The following is a 20,604-nucleotide window of genomic DNA, read 5'->3' as shown; positions in this document are numbered from 1 at the left end:
TCCTCTTGGTAGGAACCTGCCAGTGATTGGCTGTGCATAGACAGAGGTCCAAGGGTGACACAGCACCCAGAGAAATGTCCTTGTAGTCAGTTCCTCTTTTAGTGATGAACTTCTATTTCCTTGGCAACATACAACAACAGGGTTAAGGATTCATGGCCACCACATCAATCTCACAATTTCCTCCCTAAGTATCCATGAATATTTAAGAGCAGGTCTTGCAAATGGAGTCTAAATAAACACTTGTGCCCTGAAGTACAGGGGGAAAAAAAACCCTATTTTTTCCTCTTCAATACGAACATCAAAAAATACACTTAGGTAAGGAATATTCTATTTGGCAAAATGTAGCCCAGTTTAGGGTTTGATTTTCTCATATTTTTTTCTGAGGACTGAGATCTTTAGGATGCTTACACGTATTTGTTAGGCATTGTAGAGTACTATTCCTTCCAACTTATGCATAATATGTGACTATCTAAGTCAACAGACCAGTGGGACAACAATGATGCTTATTTCCCATATAATTCTCACAAGTCTAATCTTCCGATATATAAACAAGAATAGTGGTTAGAAGGAAAAATGGGGAAGAGAGAGAGGAAGAGGCAGAGGTCAACACTTCGGGCATCATCCTTCAGGAGCTGCCCACCTTGTCTTTTGAAACAAGGTCTCTCCCTGGGAGCTGGGTCTCAAAGGTCAGGGTAGCCTATCCAAGTAATCCCTGCCTCCACTTCCCCAGTCTTCACTACTGTTATTTTCAAGTGCAGACCATGTAGCTTTTCATGCTGATGCTAGAGGTAAAACTCACATCCTCATTCTTGAGTTCCAAGTGCTTTACTGACCAGGTTATATCACCAGCCCTGCCCTGCTTAGTACTTAAGTCAATAGGCAACTATTTACCATGACAAGTAAGAGAGCTGAGCATAAGTCATTACTTTGTGCATCTGTACTACAAAGAAGTTAACTGTGTGGCTTGTTTTCATTCTTACTGCAACCATCACTAATGTCCAAAAACCCACTTTCTTACAAAAGGCAAGATACCAAGGAGCTTGCACTCTTGAGAAATAACCCTGATCGGGTAGTGTGTACAAAGTACTAGTGCTGCATCGTCTCGCGTTATAGCTTCACCGTGTGCTGAGGCTGATACTATGATAACTCTTCTTCCTGAGATGCTGCCATCAGGAATCAGAGAGGAAGTCATAAGTTGGAAGGGGCTGAGATGGCGTCCAAAGCCAAGCCCATTCTCTTCCAGTGTCCGTGCTCATAACGGCGACACGCTACAGCAAGATCTCACCCCGTTACTACAATCAGCACGTAACGTCTAAGTCACTGAACACTGTGGGTTTTCTCTGCTGTATTCCTTCTCTAGTTTTCAGCAACAATGGTTATAGAAAAGATGAATTACTGCTTTCCATGAACGAAGAAGGAGGAGGAGGAGGAGGAAGGAAGGAAGGAAGGAAGGAAGGAAGGAAGGAAGGAAGGAAGGAAGAAAAGAAAGGAAGAAAGAAAAAGAAATATCGTACTCAGGTCCCAAACTTGTTTTTAAATTTCACACAAAACAAACTTAGATTGCAAATAGTAGCACTCCCTATGCTATCTGTAAGTACCCTCTGTTCCTCCATACAGGTTCTATGTACCTTTCACATGTACAGTGGTGCTCTGCCCATGTTACCCTGAAGCAAAGGACATTTTAGCAGAGTAGAAGAGAGTACGTAGGGCATAATAGGACTGTTCCACCCTTCCAAATTCTGGCTCTCCTTGCTATCAGACCAGAGGCCTGACTTTTCTTTGCTGCATCATCATCATCATCATGTACCTAGGACTTAACTGTGCACTAGGAATTGAAACCCGTGTTAGCAGAGACCAACCTACATCTTCAATTCTGAAGACTGACTTTCATGCTAATTTTGTACATAACCCCGGTAATGTGCACTGGCCATTTAATGTGCTAAATAAGCACCGGTGACATTCTCCAAGTAATGAGATGGACTGGACATAAGATAAGAAAGAGAAAGGAGATGAAAGAGACATAAAGAAGGAAGGGTGAAGTGACAGGAATACTTCTACCAAACGAGGCTGCATTTAACTCAGGATAGTTTCATATTTGTAAAATTAACAAAAATAAGGAAGGCTGAACCAGCCCACAAGCACCTCATGTTCATCCTGAAAACCATCCTCTAGACATGCACTGCACAGCAGTTGGTGACCAACAGCAAGCAAGCCGCTGAGCCTCAGGAACTTGGGTTACTAGATAGTCACACATCGTGTGTGAGCTATTAAAACATTTATAAAAGATTGCTTTCTTCATTCATATGTTGTGTGCATGTGTGCTCCTGTGTGAGTTTGTGTGCACCACTGCGTTCGTGCCTGAGAAGGCCAAAAGAGAACCAGAGCGGAATGCTGGAGCTCTTAGAACTGAAGGGATAGGCAGTTGTGAGGCTTCTGATGTGAATTCTGGAAATCCTGGTCCAATGCATCAGAAAGCAGTGCATGTGCCCTCACCCTCTGAGCCAGCTCACCAGTTCACACTGGACCACAGAGTAGAAAACTGTCCCAAGGCCTGGCAAATGATTTTTGGTTTTGCAATTGACCACATACAATTTAATTTCATCACAAAGCAATTCAACGATTCTATCTTCTCTCTGAGAAAGCTAGAACTGACCCCCAGGTCTATTTTTTTACATACATAAAATGGGGTGGGGGTGGGGAATAATAAGCCATCAACAAGCAAACGGCTATCAAGTGTGGCTACAGCTTATTAGATTTAATTTTACACATGAGTGGCCTTGGTCACCTAGTGTTTGACCTCTAAATGGCCCCACCTGATCCCAATTACTGTCTGTGACAGTCCATGGGTGTGCACGACAAACACACACACACACACACACACACACACACACACACACACACACCCCTACCTGTATTTTCTACAAGCCGAAACATTAACAAAGCTTTGTTTTCATACTGAAACTCCACACAGATAACTAACTGTAGTCATAAGACTATGTTCTTCTAATGCTGGCCACACTAGAATGCATAGGAAACATTTCTTTATTGTTGTTTATAGCGTGCACATGAATCATAAAACTATAGTTTCCCTTCTACGTGATTATTTTATGTGGCATTTTGTTGTTGTTGTTGTTGAGGAGTGTGGCTGCCTTCCCATCCTGCTGACAAAATAATGCACATCATCAAGTTTAGGCCCATCACTACCGAGGACTAAATATGTGTGCTGTCACCCAAACTCTTGGGAAAAAATCTTTAAGGCAACAGTATCTAAAAGTAAGGCTTTGGGGTTGGTGAAAGATGAGTGCATCAGGAGAGTGCAGACCACGGGAACTGGATTAGTGTCTTTCTAAAAGAGGCCCCAGAAAGCCGCGTCAACCTTTTTCTAGCAAGCTGTCCAAACAAGCACAAAGATGGTGCCTGTAAGAAATAGAGCCCTGTCATATTCCAAGTGGGCTATGACCTTGATCTTGGACTTTTAGCCTCCAGAACAGTGACAAATAAATTTCTGTTCTTTACAAGATGCCCGGTTGATGAGGTTTTGTTATAACAGCTTACATGGACTCAAAAGACCATCAATATAGTGAATTATATGGATTAGACTAGGTCGCATAGTAAAGGGGACAGACAGATGTAAGTAGTTCCTGTTACATCATTATCTGCTCTGGTCACTTTCTCCCAGACTCAGGGACGAGTGACCCAGAATTCATTATCCTACTTCCCACTCTCCTCACCACAGGGGTCATCATGAAGCTCCATGGATAAACTAGTTAGAAATTGAACTTGATTGCCAGAGTGAGACAAGACAGAACTTATGTGGAACCTAATCTCAGGAGTATCCTGTGACTTCTTTCTTAAATAAATATTTCTTTTTCCCTACTAAAGCCAGTTTGAGTTTTTAATTTCTGTAACTTTTTGCTTAGTGAGTCTGGACAGGGAGAGGTCAATCTGTTGAAATTTCACGTCCTTCGAGTTACTGTTCTTGAGCAATGATGTTTATTATGGACATGGTAGGTGGCCTTATAGCGACTCAGTGATCCTCGCCTCCTAATGTTCCCACCGTGGCACTATGCTATTCTCCTGAGAACAGGCTAACCCCTGTGGCTCTCCTAAAGAAGAGAAGGGAGGAAAGATAGACAGCTACTTCCATGCTTTTGTCTCACATACTCTTTCTAGCTCTCTCTCTCTCTCTCTCTCTCTCTCTCTCTCTCTCTCTCTCTCTCTCTCTCTCTCGCTCTCAGGGAAGCCAACTGCAGGGTTTTGATCTGCTTAAAACAGAGGGTATGGGAGAAAAAAAGTATAAAAAACAAAACCAGTTGCCTCCAGCCAGTAGCCAGGAAGAAGCCAAGGCCTATTTGTAGTCATCTAAATGTGCTTGTCCAGGGACCTGGTCCTGGTCCAGCTTCCAGACAGCAAGAGCACAGCCTAGACCTCATTCATTGGCTGCAGAAAGAGCAGGGACCCAGGAGCAAGTCAAGCTGCACCTAAATTCTTGGTACACAGAAACTATAAGAAAAAATGTTATCTGAAGCTGCTAAGTATGAGCACTTTTTTCTTTTTTAAAATTCTTTTCGTTTAAAATTTTTTCTTTTCATATATTTAGGTCATATTCTTTCTCCTCCCTCACATCTTCCCAGGTCCTCCAGACACTCCTACCCACCCAAGCTCATGTTCTTTCTCTCTCTCTCAAAAAAAAAAAAAAAGGATGAAAATTCAAATTAAACAAGATAATAAGAAAAAAAAAAAAAAAACAAATCAAAACAAAATTAAAGGGCCCACATTTAAAAAAAAAAAAAAAATGGAATCTGTTTTGTGCTGGCAGGCATGGGGCCTGGCCTGGAGTATGATAGATAGACCCATGGACACTCCATTAAAAGGCACTGATTCTCTATTTCCCAGCAGGTCTCAGTTGCAAATAGCTTCTTGGTTAGGGGTGAAACTTTGTGTTCTCTTCTCCTTCTCAGTGCTGGGGTTTTGTCTACCCTGAACCTTTTCAGATCTTATGCACGCTGTCACAGTCTTGGTGAGTTCACATGGGCATCATCCTGTTGTAACTGAAAGGTGCAGTTTCCTTGGTGTCATTCACCACCCATGGCTCTTACACTCTTTTCTCCTCCTCCTTCTCTCCCTCCTCTTCCTTTTCCTCCTCCTCCCCTCCTTCACGATCGCTTGAGGGGAGGGTTTTGATAAAGACATCCCAAAGATAACTAATGGGATGCAAGGAGCCTCAAGTAGATTAACAATAAAATATTCATTCTTTGACTCTTTCGCAGGTTTCCTAGGATGACTTCTTCTTTATTTTTCTTTTTCTTTTTTACATATACATTTATATTATTACACATATATACAATAAACTTCCTACAGCAAGAAAAATAAGAACCATGAAACAATCAGGAATTATAGCATTTTGGCTATTTGTATTTGGCAAACTTGAAGAAAACATCTTTTCTATCTTGGTGAGTCTAAAATTCTGAATGTAAATCAATATCCATCATATCTCATCTTTATCAACTTAAAACATCTATCTAGACCTAAAAACGTCCTAACCCCTAAACAACTAAGCTTAACACTAAAACTAAACTCTCTGGTCTTCAACCTCATCAGAGACTTGAGAAGGAATAAAATTAATTATCTGAGTAGACAGGAAGTGCAGGTTAGCAGCTTCCAAAATGAGAAAATGACAGAGACAGTTTGCTGCCTGAACCCATAACTCTCTATAACATTGGAGCATCATCTTCAGCTTTCTGGCCCAATATATTTGACAGACATATTTGTGAGACAGGAACTATTGAGGTATTTTTAATACTCTCAACTTGATATTGAAAGTCACAGTATCATTCTGTTAGGATCCAAACATACATTGTTGGAGTTGTGTAAGTAAGACTGTTGAAGAGAAAGACTGGGGTTTGAAATTCCATTCCATTTAGACCAACCTATTTTATAAACATATGTATATGGAGTTCTCACAAACGTTCAGGTACAAGTAAATCAAGAGAACAATTGCTTGAAATCCATTCTAGGGGGCTGGTGGATCAGAACACACGCATCCTTTATCATCAGCGGTGTGGCGCAGGATGTACCATTTCCCTTTCCAATGCTTGGCATTTCTATCTATAAAAATGCCAACGATAACAGCCAGTTGGTTCATTTGTAAGACTACTAGGAGGGCTACCAAAGGAAAATGCAGATGAAAGAATTACCACATTATAAGATCAAAACTATGATTACTATGATCATTGCCACACCTATACCGTGCAGGCTTTGTTATAGAAGCAGGTAGGAAACAGGCCGTAATTCATTTGCTGCTTACTAGCTTACGGGAAACCACTTTCACTAGTTAAACATGCCCTGAAATTTGGGATCTGTAACCTAAGGTAACTGTTTCCATTTTGCCTTTTAAAACCTACAACCAGAATGAGTTCTCTGAATATAAACGAACCTCTTAGGCATCTATCTGAACTCACTCCTTGGGAGACAGTCTTGGCAGGTATTTATAGAAAAGGTGAGTTAAGACTACGTGGACATGGCAATTCAAAGTGTTTTTGGCAATTAATGATCTTTGTAAACAGCAAAGGCCATGCTCTGGGAAAAGTGGATTTTCCCTGACTATTGAGTTTAAACAGTGTTTAAAGCTCCTATTTAGAATCAATTAAATGCTCTCATTACATCGATGCCTCCTCTACTGCTTCCTCTGATAGTCTTGGTGAATCATTAACATTTTGTGACCACTGAAAACACTTTATTTTTTCATATTCTCAATATGTCACTGTACTTCAACTCAATACCCCAGTCCAAATAGCAGATCTCTTCATAAAAATGCACAAGTAAGAATAATTAACTTTCTCTTAAGGCAAAGATATCAACAATAAGCTGCTGTGGACTAAACAATCAATTATTATTGAATTCCAGGCACCAGGCTAATATTTCCAGCGATGCAGGTCCTTGAGCCTCAAGTTGCCCACTTTGCTTTTAATGAACAAGGTCAAAATCATGAATCGAGATACTATGACTTTAACAGCCTACTCTACACCTCAGAAAAATTGCCTCAAGGCATTACAAACCGCTAAGTATCTTTCCAGTAGGCCTAAATATTAATAGACACATCAAAGCTGAAGAAAGATTTATCCCTTGGAATCAAGTTCTATTCTAGTTATCTATACTTTGGTGTGACATAAAAGATAATTAAAACATTTATTAAGGTCTAACTCTGGGCTAGCCAGTTAGCAAGGGAATATGAAATATAAAGTAGATAAAGAAGACATAATATAATAGAAAAATTTAGAGGATGTAGAGAGTGAGGAATAAATTTGCAAGCCCTAGTTTATCCAAATTTTAATCAGGCAATGCCTTCCGCTCCAACAGACAGGGTAGATGGAAGGCACATGTTTAGATTGTAGATAGAGTTGTTAGTTCAGTTTGGGACAAATTGAAATCTGAGATCCTGGAGCATCCAGAAGACAGCCAGAAACACAGAATTTGAGTTCAATTGTGGTATCTAAGCTGAAAAGGAGAAAAGGAGATTGGCTAGGAAAGAACCTGAAAAGGTTAATGTGAGAGGAGAGCCCAAGGTTAGGGAGACCAGAGAGGAAAAGAACCACGAAACAGGTGAGGCACGTATGCAGATGGAAAAGGCTAAAGACCAAGTGAGGCGCCATCTTCAATCACTATAGCAACAGGAAAGAAATCAGGGAGGTCTTAAGTATTACTAAACTTAGAATCAGGGTGCATGGGTGATCTCTGCTGGAAGATTTTCGATGGAATGATAGCAATGGAACACAGAGAGTGACAAGCCAACCTTCAATCATTTGAATACTAACTAGGAGTCTCCTTTGAGTGTTGGAGACTAGAAAGTCTAAGTCGTGCATTTGAAGTATTAAGAAAATGAAATGGGAGAAAGTTAGGAGATCTGAATGAAGAGAACCAGGAACTGTGTCTTCAGCATGGAGCACCAGGAGGGAGCTACAGTTAGGGAAACAGAAAGACTGAGAATGGAGATAAAGACAAAAGATTGATGGCCAGGGTCCATCTAAGTCTGGAGTCCAGCTAAGTCTGGAAGTTCGAAGTTTGTGACGTAGCCGACTGCCATGGTAAATCAGTTTTATTTTCCTTCCAACAGTACCAGCAGCACAAAGGTAAGTGTGAAGACCACAGATGGTTTAGTGCAGCTAAGAGTAAATGCTGGCAAATCTGTGAGGCTGGAACTTCAAGGGAGGCAAATAGCTGAGGGACCAGTGATATCAGGACACAGATTTCTAAAGAAAAGTAAAACATTCTGGCAAGTAGATAGGATGGGTGAGGTTGGAAGGCTTTGGTCACTTTAACATTCATAGTCAACAGTTAGAAACACATGGGAAAATTAAATATGTAAGGGAAAGAACCAAACAAAATAAGACACTATTTAATGTCTTTACAAAAGAACTGATTCTCCAAAGAGAGGAGAGAGGCACAATGTTCAATATTCTAAGTCATACAAGATGATTTCTAAGGTTAGCTGTTATGTCTGAAAGGAAGAAATCATTACCTTATTGATGAGGTATGGCAAGTTTTGATAACTTGGGAAACATTCAACCTTAAAAAAGGAAAAGCAAAAGCATAAAAAACCAGAGGTCTTCCAAATGTGGAAAACTATACAGCAACTGACTGGGTTAACACTCTCAGAAGGCATTGAGTAAAGACTAGGTCAGTCTGCATTGGACAAATGATTTGTAATGATGCAAACAGTTATTTGACCACCATTGCTAAGATGCAGAATAATATTCACTCAAAATACCTATGCCTTTTGTGAATAATTTCATTCCATGCAAGAAATATGCCCCACTAGATAAACCGATCTGTGGGTGTGTGTTCTGTTTAAGGGTGGGGAGCATGTGACTTATGTGTAGCAGTAACAGGGACTATGAATGAAGTGAATTAGCTTCTATTTAGCTCTTCCATTCTCATGAATGTTAGGGTTTGTGACTCCTAAGAGAACTCTTCCCGAGACTGTCTCATTTTTCTTCACACAGATGCCTGGGCCTTACGGCATTTAGCTTTTAACAAGTCCGTGTTGTGTGCCACTGATACAACATGCATCCCTGTTTAGATGCTCACATGACTACTGCATTCTTGGTTACGTGTTGCCAGAGGGTTGTACAAAAAGCTTATTCAAGGTTTCCACCCTGTGACTGATCAGTTGATCGTAGTGATGACAAATCCTAATCTCCATCAGATACGACGCGAAGGAGCAAGGCTGAGGAGGAAGAATGACACCGTCACAAAATGATTAGGACTAACAGCAGTTGTGTGTTCTGCCCTTTCTGCTTTCAAACGCATGGGATTATTTCTGAGCTGAATCAGAGCTCCTTCACTCATTTCAAGTTACAGCTGAGCTTTGTATAAGACCATATGTGCCCATTTTGTTTTTCTACGACTTCTGAGTTAGAAATTAGGAATCTATGTCTCTAATTCACATCAGGCAAGAACCATCTACTGATGGCGACTAAGGTAACTGTCCTTGGTGCTTAAGTTTGAAAATGACAGTGTCATAAGAAAAGTGTGTGTGTACACACACACACATTCTTAAAACAATGTGGTAGGTGCAGTGCCTTTACACAAACACATACAGGAGTCCAAAATCCATCCCCTTGGAACAGGGAGCAGTGGGTAGGGAGCTTCACGCACTGGCAACCTCTGCAGCCATGAGGTGGGCACAAATGATGAAGTCACGATGCTCTAGCATTACACACTTAATGCCTTACTTCACATCTATTCCTAGCTCACCATGTGATCCTAAGCTGTGTTTTCTCCTAGAGCTTTAAAAACGTAATCACTGAGCAATCACTGTGTCCTTGGGGTTAACTGTAATATCAGAGGGCCAGACTGCACTGTCCAATACTTCTTCCTTCTAAGATTTCTCATATGCCTGTTATCTGCAAAATTGTGTGACAATACCATTACCTTCAAAGCTATGGGGCTTTTCTTAATAAACATGGTAGTTAGCCCTATAAGTCGTGAAAGTTTGACATAAGCAGATAAAACCAGCCCAAACCAGTAGTTCTCTGGTGCTATGAATTCTTCCATCCCACATCATAGTTGAAGGCCACACAAAGCCATGCAGAGGACATTTACCACCAACTTCTAAGCACCTAGATAGACATCTCACCCCAACTTTTGGCAGCTGTTGCCTTGCCGCCCAGGGTCTTCGGCCTTAAAATAATCACGATTATAGGCCAGGTAAAATACTGAGCTGTGTGTTTTCAAAGCCTCATGTTCACAGCCAGCTTTTAAAAGACACTTGCTGAGTTACTTTGTCTGCATGCAGATAAGTTTAAAGTTTACAAAAAATATGGCTTAGCAGAAAGTGGAGTCATTTCTAAAAATCTTCGGTGAAGCTATTTGTCCACCGGCATTCTTTTTTTTTTTTTTTTTAAATTTTTAGAATCACCAACATGTCACCATTGGCTTCACATTCTATACTGGCTGTGTGTGACATGAGCCACTCGAGACTCTACACCGTCTTCATCTGATATGGGTCTGGTTTTTATTTTAAAAACAGGACTTCACAAATCAAGTGTCATTTCCCACCCTTGAAAATTTATAAGCCACATACCATGGCCAACAGAAATACACGATGCAAGCGCAAAGCCAGCCCAGCAGCAACCAGAAACACCTGTTTTCCCAAAACATTGGCCATGGTGCTGAAGTTGGGTATACATTCTGAGTTTGTTGCTTAGACACATCTCATGAAAAACAGTTTAGATGATCATTGGAAAAAAATATATATATATGCTTTTAATCTTACATTGGATATGTTTTTAATAGTAAAGATGAATAATATTTAACAAACATTCAGAAAGTAGTTAATATTCCAGTAAAACACAGATTTCTCGGCTACTACCTATTCCTAGAGATGGAATCAACAACAGCCATGCATGTGGCCCAATTTCCCATTAGGCACAAAGGACTGTGATGGGGTGGGCAGTGAACACATGGCTTTTACAACCTGGTTTTGTGTCTGGAAAGAGCACACCCATTACACATCCAAACCTTAACGTTTTCTATAGTGTAATGAATTTCAAAGACGAGGGAGGAGTTTGATATGTGTGTTTAATATGAAAAAACAAGCAATGAAGCAATCACACATTTGAACTCTCTGATTCTGTGGCAAGGGCAGTTTTTGCCTGAGTACTCTGCTTAGTGATGTAGAGAAGTCAAGTTGAAATGTTATGACGTCATTGTCTAGGCGGAGCCAACCATCTTTCTCATCCCTAACGTTGCAGTGTTGGGCAAACAGAATCCTTCTATACGTGAGCGACAACTACAGAACTACTTTTTCTGAAAAACAAAGGCATCGCCTAGTAACTTGAGTCCCTTTTGGCCACTTCATTATTCCTATTGGTGAACTGGTCCAGACGCAAGTATGATCAAGCCTGACTTTGAATTTATTTCCCCCCATTCTTACTCTACTATTTCTGGGAAGGAACACATCACAAATTTCAAACCACTGACTACACAAAGAAACATTAAGAAAACAATCCATTCAGAAGATGAATGAAGTACCGCTGGAAATGTACACACACACGTCTCACTCCTCCTGCCTCCTGCTCAACTCTCCACTGAAAGACCCAGCATCCTCAGTGACAGCTCCAAATCTAGTTCTCAGACAGGGACAACTTTACCTAAAACATACTTTCTCTCCTCTACAGCACCCTTAGTGTGCGTGTAGCCTTGACTGTGACATGTCATATGATCATAAGTATCCAAGTTTCTGTCGGTGGAGGTATGCTGATACTCAATATATTTCTAATTTTGGAGCATTTTGGCTTTGGCTTTTGGGAGCTAGAGATATTCTATTTATATCTGCTAGAAGAATAAAAATGACTCAAGATTTCCGCAAATTCAATTTTTGTGTACCTCAGCCGTGCCAAGAATTGAAACCATGCCTTAAATGTACTAGGCTATTACTCCATCACACTGCCAGTATATATAAGCCACACCTCCAATCCAGGCCTTCTCTTCTTGGAAATATAGGAAATAAAAAAGAAGCAGATATGAAGGCACATAAATCTAATTTCAATACTGACAGAGCATAGGCAGCAGAACTTAAGTTCAAGACAAACCTGCCTATTGTACAAAGTTTAAGGCCAGCTTGCTTGAGTTACACTCTGAGCCACAGTGCCAAATAACAACAGCAAAAAAACAAGGGCTAATGTACTTCAGTGATAAAGTGCTTCTCCAGCATCTGCAAGCTGGTGGGTGGATCCTAGCCTCAGCCTGCAAGAGGAAGAGGAGGGGAGAAAAGGAAACATGTATCTCTTATTTATGTTATTCAAAATATGACTTACGAATGTATTTGACTTAACTTCATAACAGTATAGACTCAGTTCAAATAATTTCTACAACATGCATATATACAGGCTTAGTACTTTATGTGAGCCTAGGTTTTGTTTTTATACATCTTTAGACCCAATAGCTTGTAAGCAACGGGTTCCATAGTTGGGTTCTATGGATGGATGCTTGAGAGGAGCCTTTTGCCTTTGAGATCATATAACAGTTGGGATAACAGAGTAGGATTCTGTCACTTCTATTGCAGATCCAAAATTACCAGTGCGATCGAGTCCCCACCCACACCCCAACTTCAGAGTGAGTTAGTCGGTGAGGGGTGAGGGCTGTGTGGAGTATTTATGTGAGTCCTTCTAAGCAGGGTTCAACTCGTAAAGCGGGGGCAAGGAATGAATGGTAAATAGATGCTAGGCTAAATGAAAATGCCGTCTGCCTAAATATGTCCCCTCGGTATCCTCTCTGCGTAGCTCCCTGCGGGCTGTGGGTGGTCTTGTGAGACCAGGGCTACTGACTAGGCTCATCAGCGATTCCATTCTCCTGGGCCTTTTAGTGTCCTGCACCAGCAGCTTGTGGCCCATTGGACAAGTGAGACACCGAGAAGCATAAGGACCCTATTGATTCATCTCTAATGTCACCGTTTCTCAGATCCATTAAGATTTCTATCTTTAGATAGAAGGCAGAACTTTCAATGGAGACCATATAGTTTTTTCATCTCTGGCACTTATTATTATTAAGTGAAAACAAATGCTCTTCTTTTCAAGTTAGAAAAGTTTCTAACACTACCAGATTAGAATTAGCCAATACAAGCTTTGCTTCTGGGTCTAATCCTTTCTCACTCTGGCAGCAGTTTGCGTGGCCCTGGAGACCTTGTGGTATAGAAGTCCCTTACGTTTCGCTTCCACCTCATGCATTTGCTGCTTCATTCTCCCTGACCCCACAGGTGGCTTCTCCATGCACCCTGACATCCAGTTGAATCTACAAATCCCCAAGTGCCCAAGTGGCAGACCATTGTGCTGCGCCCAGCCTGCTTGGTGCGTCTATTCCTAAACCAAACTCCATACAATGAACAGTACAAACCAGAAGCACGACAGATTTGATCAATCAATAGTGACAGAATTTAGAAAAACTATGTATTTTAAATATGAAGACTGCTCTTTTCTAAAGGAGAAAAATAGTTTCAAGGAAGACAAATAGATGCCCACCACCACACCATGCAAACAGAGAGCACTAAAGCATGATTTTCAATAAACGGATGAAAAGCTTGGTCATCTTTTAGTAATAAACGTAAAGAGGTGAGGAAAGGAACAGAAAGATTTTTTTTAAGCTACATGGGATGTGGACTTAGAACAAAGACCTTCTGGGTACAGTTAAGACAAAAATAGCACTGAAGGAATTACCTCCTCACGCCGTATGTTCTATCTGTGAAGGGAGAATGTAAGCGGAGAGGAGACATAGCATGTGAGTACACTACACTCACTATAGTCTATAATTACTTGGGTCAGGATAAAGACTCTGAATTTGTAACGCTTTATCAGTCTATGCAAGTGACCTACCATGTAACTGGGCATCTGGTTAGAGGAAGCATAGGTTTTAAGAGTGTTCCTTTCTTGCCTGGAATCAAGGATGCTCCCATCGAAACTTTTGACCCACCTGTCCTTACTGTGAGGTATTGAGGAAGGATTTTCTACACCAGGCAGTAGACCTAACTACTTCTATTCCTTCTTTTATTCTTAGGGAAACTTTGCTATCCTAAGTGCCCGATAGACATATTTGATAACAAAACAGTTGTGTTTGGGAACCACAGGACAGATGGGAAGTGATGCAGAAAGTAGGTTTCTGAGTCACTGATAATGAATCATCAATACCATCTATAAATAAAACATATTCATTTGACTTACAGTTTTAAGTTAATAAATAAAATGACTCAGAATTAAAAGAATGAACAATTTATCATGGAAAGTTTCTAATCCATATGTGTATACACCTAGGCTCTTGAGTTTTATCAGAAAAGTAACCAGAGAGCTAAATTGTACAGAAAAGGTAATGGTTAGGGGGGAGAAAACCTAGGAAAGGGCTGTGCCTTCTAATTCCAACTTTGTGATGATCACGTGATCAATCAGGCCTGCAAAAATCACTTAACCTGCTGGAGGTTTTAGTTATTTATCATCTAAGAAATGCACAGGTCAGACGATATAGATTCTAAAGAACCTTCAAGTTTAATGCTCCCCTAAATTATTTCCAGTAGAAAAAAAATACAGCTTGGTATAATAAAGCTGGTGATACAAAACACCCAGCAAATGGAATACGCCAGCCAATCAATTTTCAGCAACACGAATGCACTGCAGATGGAAAGCAATTCTTTCAAAAGAAAAATGGGGAGGATGGTAATAAAACAAACCAAGTGCCTCTTCATAACCAAGCCTGCCTCTTTTATAATTGTTGTTCTAATCCTCTGGGGTCTTCTTGAGTCAAACTAAGTACAGCTAAGGAGTGAATCATCCAGGACCTCACATCCAGGACCTGTCAGTTTGATGATCATTGGCTCTAGTACAGGAAGAAAAGGCTTCTGTGAGTCAGCTCTGGGGAAGTAAGGATGGCTAAGCTTCCCTTGCCTCCTTCCTTCCCCTCCCCCACTTCTCTTCACTTCTCCCCCAAGAGGCCAAGGAAACCTGACACACTACATGCTCAGCTTCTGCACATCTTACAGGAGAGGTTAGCCTCTTGCTAAAGTGTATGTCGACCTTCTCACTCTGGCATCCTTCCGGCACATTTATCAAGACAGAACCCTAGCCAGACGACAGTCCTCCAGGGAAGAGAGGGAGCCATTGTATAGATTATAAATAAATAAATAAATAAATTTAAAGTCACTTCCCTGTCTAAAGGTGTCCTTACTGTAAATATCCACCACCAAACTTGTTTTATGCCCTAAGAAATATAATATGCAATGTTTTTCAATTAAATAAAGATACGTTAAGAATTTTTAAAATGAAATTTGAATAAAGTTGAAGCCAGAGTGGCCTGAGCAGGACTTTCAAATGCATATATCGCTTGACAAAACAGCTTAGCTATAATGTTTTTATGTGGACACACACCATGTGAGAATCGTAGGTTAGCATAAGCTAACAAGAGTAACAACAGCAAACGAGAACACTGTGTTAATACATCTGATCTTCCTTCAAAAGGCCAGCCCAGTAGCTATGTTCATCAACTCTTCCTACAGTTTCACATTAAGTGACCTCAGGAGGAAAAGCTAGAGGGCACTACATACTGCCAGGGACAGTTTTCACAAACAGCTTTGCTCCAGCAAAGATGAGCTAAGATGAAAACTCAGGAGAGTAGTTGCCATGGAGGAACCCCATGCCTACTTCAATCCCATGATGCGCTTGCAAAAGGTGCCAGGGTTGGAGTAGGTAAGAGATAAACAGGTTCCTACCACTCAATAATTCAGCAAAGAAATAAAAGCAAGTGAGGATTTCTATCCCGGCTAACACCAGTCCAAAGAGAATGAATACAAGATGTATCCTATCTATTTATACCCTAAATAGTAACCAGTATGGAATAAAAATATATGTAACAATAGGATCAGATGTTCAAATTTGTATGGAAAATAAAATGAGCATGACCAACCAGAGCCTTTTTTGAAAATAAAGATCACAATAATCTAATATTTAATGAGGGGAAACAGTAAGCATAATAAAACTGAATTTTTAGAGTCCAGCTCCAAAGTATTGTTGCCTCGGGTTTATGACAGTTTTGTAATTGAGTCAAGCTCTTACTAAGGAAAATCACTCGAATCATCTATGCAAGAATCTCAAGAGGAAATGGTGTTCCTTGGTAGATCCTATAAAACTGATTCACCGACATATTCAGAACTTTTTTTTTTTGGTTATCAAAAATCACCCAAATTCCTTAACAGCTGAGATAAATCATGATCTTAAGTGAAAGGGATCTCCCTCTGACAGCTCCTCATCAAAATGAATGGTTCACTAGTTAGACAGCTCCTTCAGAACAGTCACTGTCTGGTGTAGACATCAGTTAAAACCCTTGGTCTAATTCTTTACCTATAGTTACTTGGTGGTAACAGTACATTTAGTTATCAGCTGCCCCAGAAGCTGGGGAAGGAGTCTCACTAGAGCCCAAGAGCTGGAAACAGGCCTGGGCTAAACAGCAAGATGCTGCAGGCAGCCTGCCCCTCTTCCTGACTACCACTGTTCCTACCTGAATTATTATAAAAATACTAAAATATAAGATTATATTTCTGTACCTGGAAAAATCATTATAAATAAAGACACTTTGTGTCACGTGTTATGAACTAAAACCCAGAACTGTTTGATGTGCCTAAGGCTTCTTCTGTCTTGTTTGCTTAAAACTACAACTCTAAAATGATAAAAGAATTGATAAGTGACGAAGGCAGTTTTTAGTAAAATATCTTGTCCTGCCACTTGTACACAGTTGCATATATTGGTTCAAAATAATACACAGATTTTTTTTTTCTTTAAGAAAACCGGTCTATCATCATTGTTAAAAGCCAGCTTTGACAGGGCTGCAGAAAAGTCATCCATTACTAGAACAATCTTTATGCCACAGCATCTGGCCCTATTAACATCTTAATTTGGTCTTTGGCATTTAGTATGATAACTAAGGGGAATCTAAGATAAAGGAAAAGATGATGAAGCTCTCAATTAGAATCCAGAAAGGAAGACACATTATTTGGCATAAAAACTATCAGTAAGCCCTTCAAACTGTACAAGAGAGGGAAGAACTCGGGGGTATTTGGGGGAAGCCCTTATTAGCTCAACCTTTCATTATCATATGATAAATTTCTTATAAAATTCATGATTTTTTAAAATAAATGGCATCACTAAATAATATGTGAACACCATCAACAAATTCTACCATACTCTTAGCCTTAATGTAACAGGGTTTCTCCCCATGTGAGGAAATACATGGGGTACAAATTTCCAAATTATACCAAAGACTAATTAAAATAGATATGCTACAGATGTAACTGAATTTGGCTGTATTACTCATTTGAGAAGATTGGCTTTAATCATCAGCTTACTCTGTACACTTTTCCATAGCAGTAAAATACAAGTGGATCTTCTCTGTCCAGTTCAGGGGAGGTCCTGAAACTGGAACCGAAGATGCACTCTGAGGTCACTGTGCTATGTGACATGCCTTCTGCAAACGCTTGGGCTATTTAATATTTGATGCAATGCCAAGCTCCAGATGTCACTTCGCTGTGACACATTCTGTTTGTGATGGTGCATTATTGAAGTTGGGGACCCAACAGCCAGCTAAGTCCACAAGTTCTCAGCTGCGTCCTGTGAAGAAAGGGTGCTTCCAGGGTAATCCCCGCATGCTATTTTCCCATGTCGAGGCAAAGGCTGGCTCATTAGCATCTTATCCTTAGTGAGACCTTGATGAATCAGAGAAAGCACAGTTTTCTCTGACTTGCTGAACTTGATGAATGACAATTATCGTCTTCCGTTGTGTCATCTTTTTACTCTCTTCATGGAAAAACACTCTCCCTGCTGACATGCTTTTCAGCAAATTTATTTAAAAAAAAAAAAAAAAAAACTCAGCAAAACAATTAGGATGCAAGCATCGGAGAGATTTTTGTTGGGTCCTTTTGTACACACACCCAGCACGACATAAGTCACAGAGGGTGTGAGTTAGGCCTGGGGGTGGGGGGTGGGGGATTGGTTACCAGAAAGATGTTCAAGGAATAGCAGCCCTGGCCATCTTCTTAAGCTCCCCATCCGTACTTTCGACATTTCAGAATCACTTCTCATGCAAGCTGGCAGTATATTTCTTTTTTATGTGCCACAAATCTTAGCTAAATTTGAGAATATATCAAGGAAGCTAAATTTAGGAAACAGAGACTGTCACTACATTATAGTAGATTATTCATAATAGGGCAGTATAACAGGAAAATAATCCCTGAGACTCAGAGAAGACTCTGTGAAAACATTATGGCAATACTGTTCAGGCAAATATCAAAGAATTACAATTTGCGTTATTGTGTTACTGTCACCACATGAGGTTTCAACCCTCGACCCTCATCAATCACAGCAGGGGTTTGTCATGTAGGAATAATTCTCATGCCTTTCAGTGCCACAGAAATAGGATCTAAATTATTTATTAGTCAATGCTCAAAAGGTATAAATGGGATACATTCATGGTTAGACTTCAAAAGGCCAGAGGGGGGAAATGTGGTTCAAGTACAAATTCATAAAGATCCTTGCTCAAAAAGATAAGAAATAACTTTTAATTTTTAAAATGTAGATCACACATAGCTGTCAGCCCCCTTTCCTTCATTTGGGCACATAAACTCAGTGATCTTGGCAGGGAAATGCTTTCTCTCTGCACCCTGAGGCATTTCTGGGCATTTTAAATCTATTGGGACCCTTCTAAGCCTCACCAGAAACCCTGACAGGTACAAGAAAAATTTTAGTTCTCTGCGATTTTAAAGTCAATTTACAAATGTCTCCATGTGGGTATTTTTTTTTTTTTAAATAATTTCTACAGGTATTGCTGCTGCCAGCTGTCAGCAAAGGAGTTCCCCTGACTTAATAACAAAATTAGGAACACACATCAGAGAAAAGCATTTGAAGTTCCTTATACAAACAGCATGGGTTCCATCACAGGTAACTAACTGTCCAGAAGTCGGACAGTGAGCATTAATCATTAGCATAAACTTCAATATGAACAAGGACTTTCAAACAATCCAACCTTCTCTATCTGGAAAGGAGAAAAAAAAAAAAAAAAACCCGCACACATAAAATGATTGGGGGGAAAACAACAACAACAGAACATATTCTAGCCACCTACACGATACTTTTTTCCCCCCCAGCGGCTCTTTAAAATAACAGAATCAATCAATTACATCTACAATATTAACCTCCGTATAGACCCGCACTAGTAGCGGTGTCTAGGTATGATCTGGCAGCTAGGCTCACAACAAATCAAGCACAATGGACCTAGCACTTCAAAGAACACCATCTGGTAAACCTTCTGCATCCAAGAGTAAAGAAACATGCAAGGTTTATTGTTAGCCCCCAGCATGTGAGAAGGACCAGGAGAGGGGGAGAGTGAAAGGAAGCGCTTACTTCGAAAATGCTCAGAAGCGTAGTAATAGACATCCTCATAGCCCTCTTGGTAATCCTCTTCTGGACGGTACTTTTTCCCCTTTCTTCTCCTAGATCTCCGGATCTGTTTGACAAATCCCAGGAAGCGGTCCATGACTGGCTCCCCGGGCAGCGCGGCACAGCCAGCAGCAGAGCGGACAGCCCAGCTGCTCCACAAGGCGCTGAAGCATGAATGCCCCTCACCAAGCCCAGGGACCCGGACACATTACCCTCCAGCCTTTCTTCCTGTGCCCATCCGGGCCGAGAGTTCAGCCACAGCAGGGGAAAACATAACAGCGATATGGGAGTACCTAAATGAGACTTCTCATTTAGCTTAAGAAACTGTCAAATCTACTATTTTTTTTAAAGGATGGGTGGGGCAGAGAAAGAAAGTAAGATGATAATAAAAGTAATATAACACTTAAAAGGAGGGGAAAACAGCAAGGCTGTGGGCTTTAACTTGTTTCCAAACCAAACAAAAGTTCAAGAGATTGAGCTTCAAGCAAGAGGCGTCCCAGCTCTAAAATGTCACTACCCAACACCTCCATCCCAGGGGCGCGCGGGGTGGGGGAGGGCGCTAGTCAGAGGGCTGAACCAAAGCTAGGGACGCCCTGGGTTTCCTCACCTGCTAATCCTACCTACTCCTATTAGCATTCCTTTGGTCAAAGCACAGCGGGAGCGTGGAAAGCTTCCTAGAAAGCTACAGTTTCGGAAAAGAGAAGGCTGCTTAACCCTTAGGGCTCTCTGGCAAGCCCTGCTAGTGATCTGCAAAGTGGTTTCATCCATATGCACAGCCCTCTTGCCAACCGAGTGTGCTGTATGTGTTAATTGGAGCAGCAGGGAGAAGGCTCAGCAGCTGCTTCCAAACGACACGCTTACCCACTGGGCATTAATGTATTCCAATCGCTGTTTGATCTAAATATTAAAATGCGCTTCTCAGAGGAAGCTTCCCATAGGCTTAGTAACAGCAAATAAAGGAAACCCGCACGGTTTCAGAGAAAGGAAACACAAATAATCCAACTTTGAGTGTGTGGACCTCAAGTGTGGCTCGGGCTGAGACGGCAGGCTGCTTAACCAATAAAACAAATGAGCTAAAAGGCTAGTGAAACTGAATCCTTAAAGGGAGAAACTGTTTTAAATGTGTCTATGCCTTTAT

At 40.7% G+C, this 20,604-nt stretch overlaps 1 protein-coding gene across 1 annotated transcript in view; it reads right to left on the bottom strand.

Moving 5' to 3' along the window:
- Grip1 (glutamate receptor interacting protein 1) overlaps positions 1-20,391 on the bottom strand; it is a 361,954-nt gene extending 341,563 nt beyond the window's left edge. Inside the window, exon 1 of the mRNA XM_051170528.1 lies at positions 19,431-20,391. Coding sequence (XP_051026485.1) covers positions 19,431-19,563 — 133 coding nt within the window. The 5' untranslated portion in view covers positions 19,564-20,391. The remainder of the gene's footprint in view (positions 1-19,430) is intronic.
- Positions 20,392-20,604: the final 213 nt, after the last annotated feature.

The sequence above is a fragment of the Acomys russatus genome, chromosome 28 (genome assembly GCF_903995435.1).
Source record: "Acomys russatus chromosome 28, mAcoRus1.1, whole genome shotgun sequence".
In the NCBI taxonomy this organism is placed as follows: Eukaryota; Metazoa; Chordata; class Mammalia; order Rodentia; family Muridae; genus Acomys; species Acomys russatus.
Note: the sequence above shows the minus strand (reverse complement) of the source record. Positions and strands in the feature narration are given on the sequence as shown.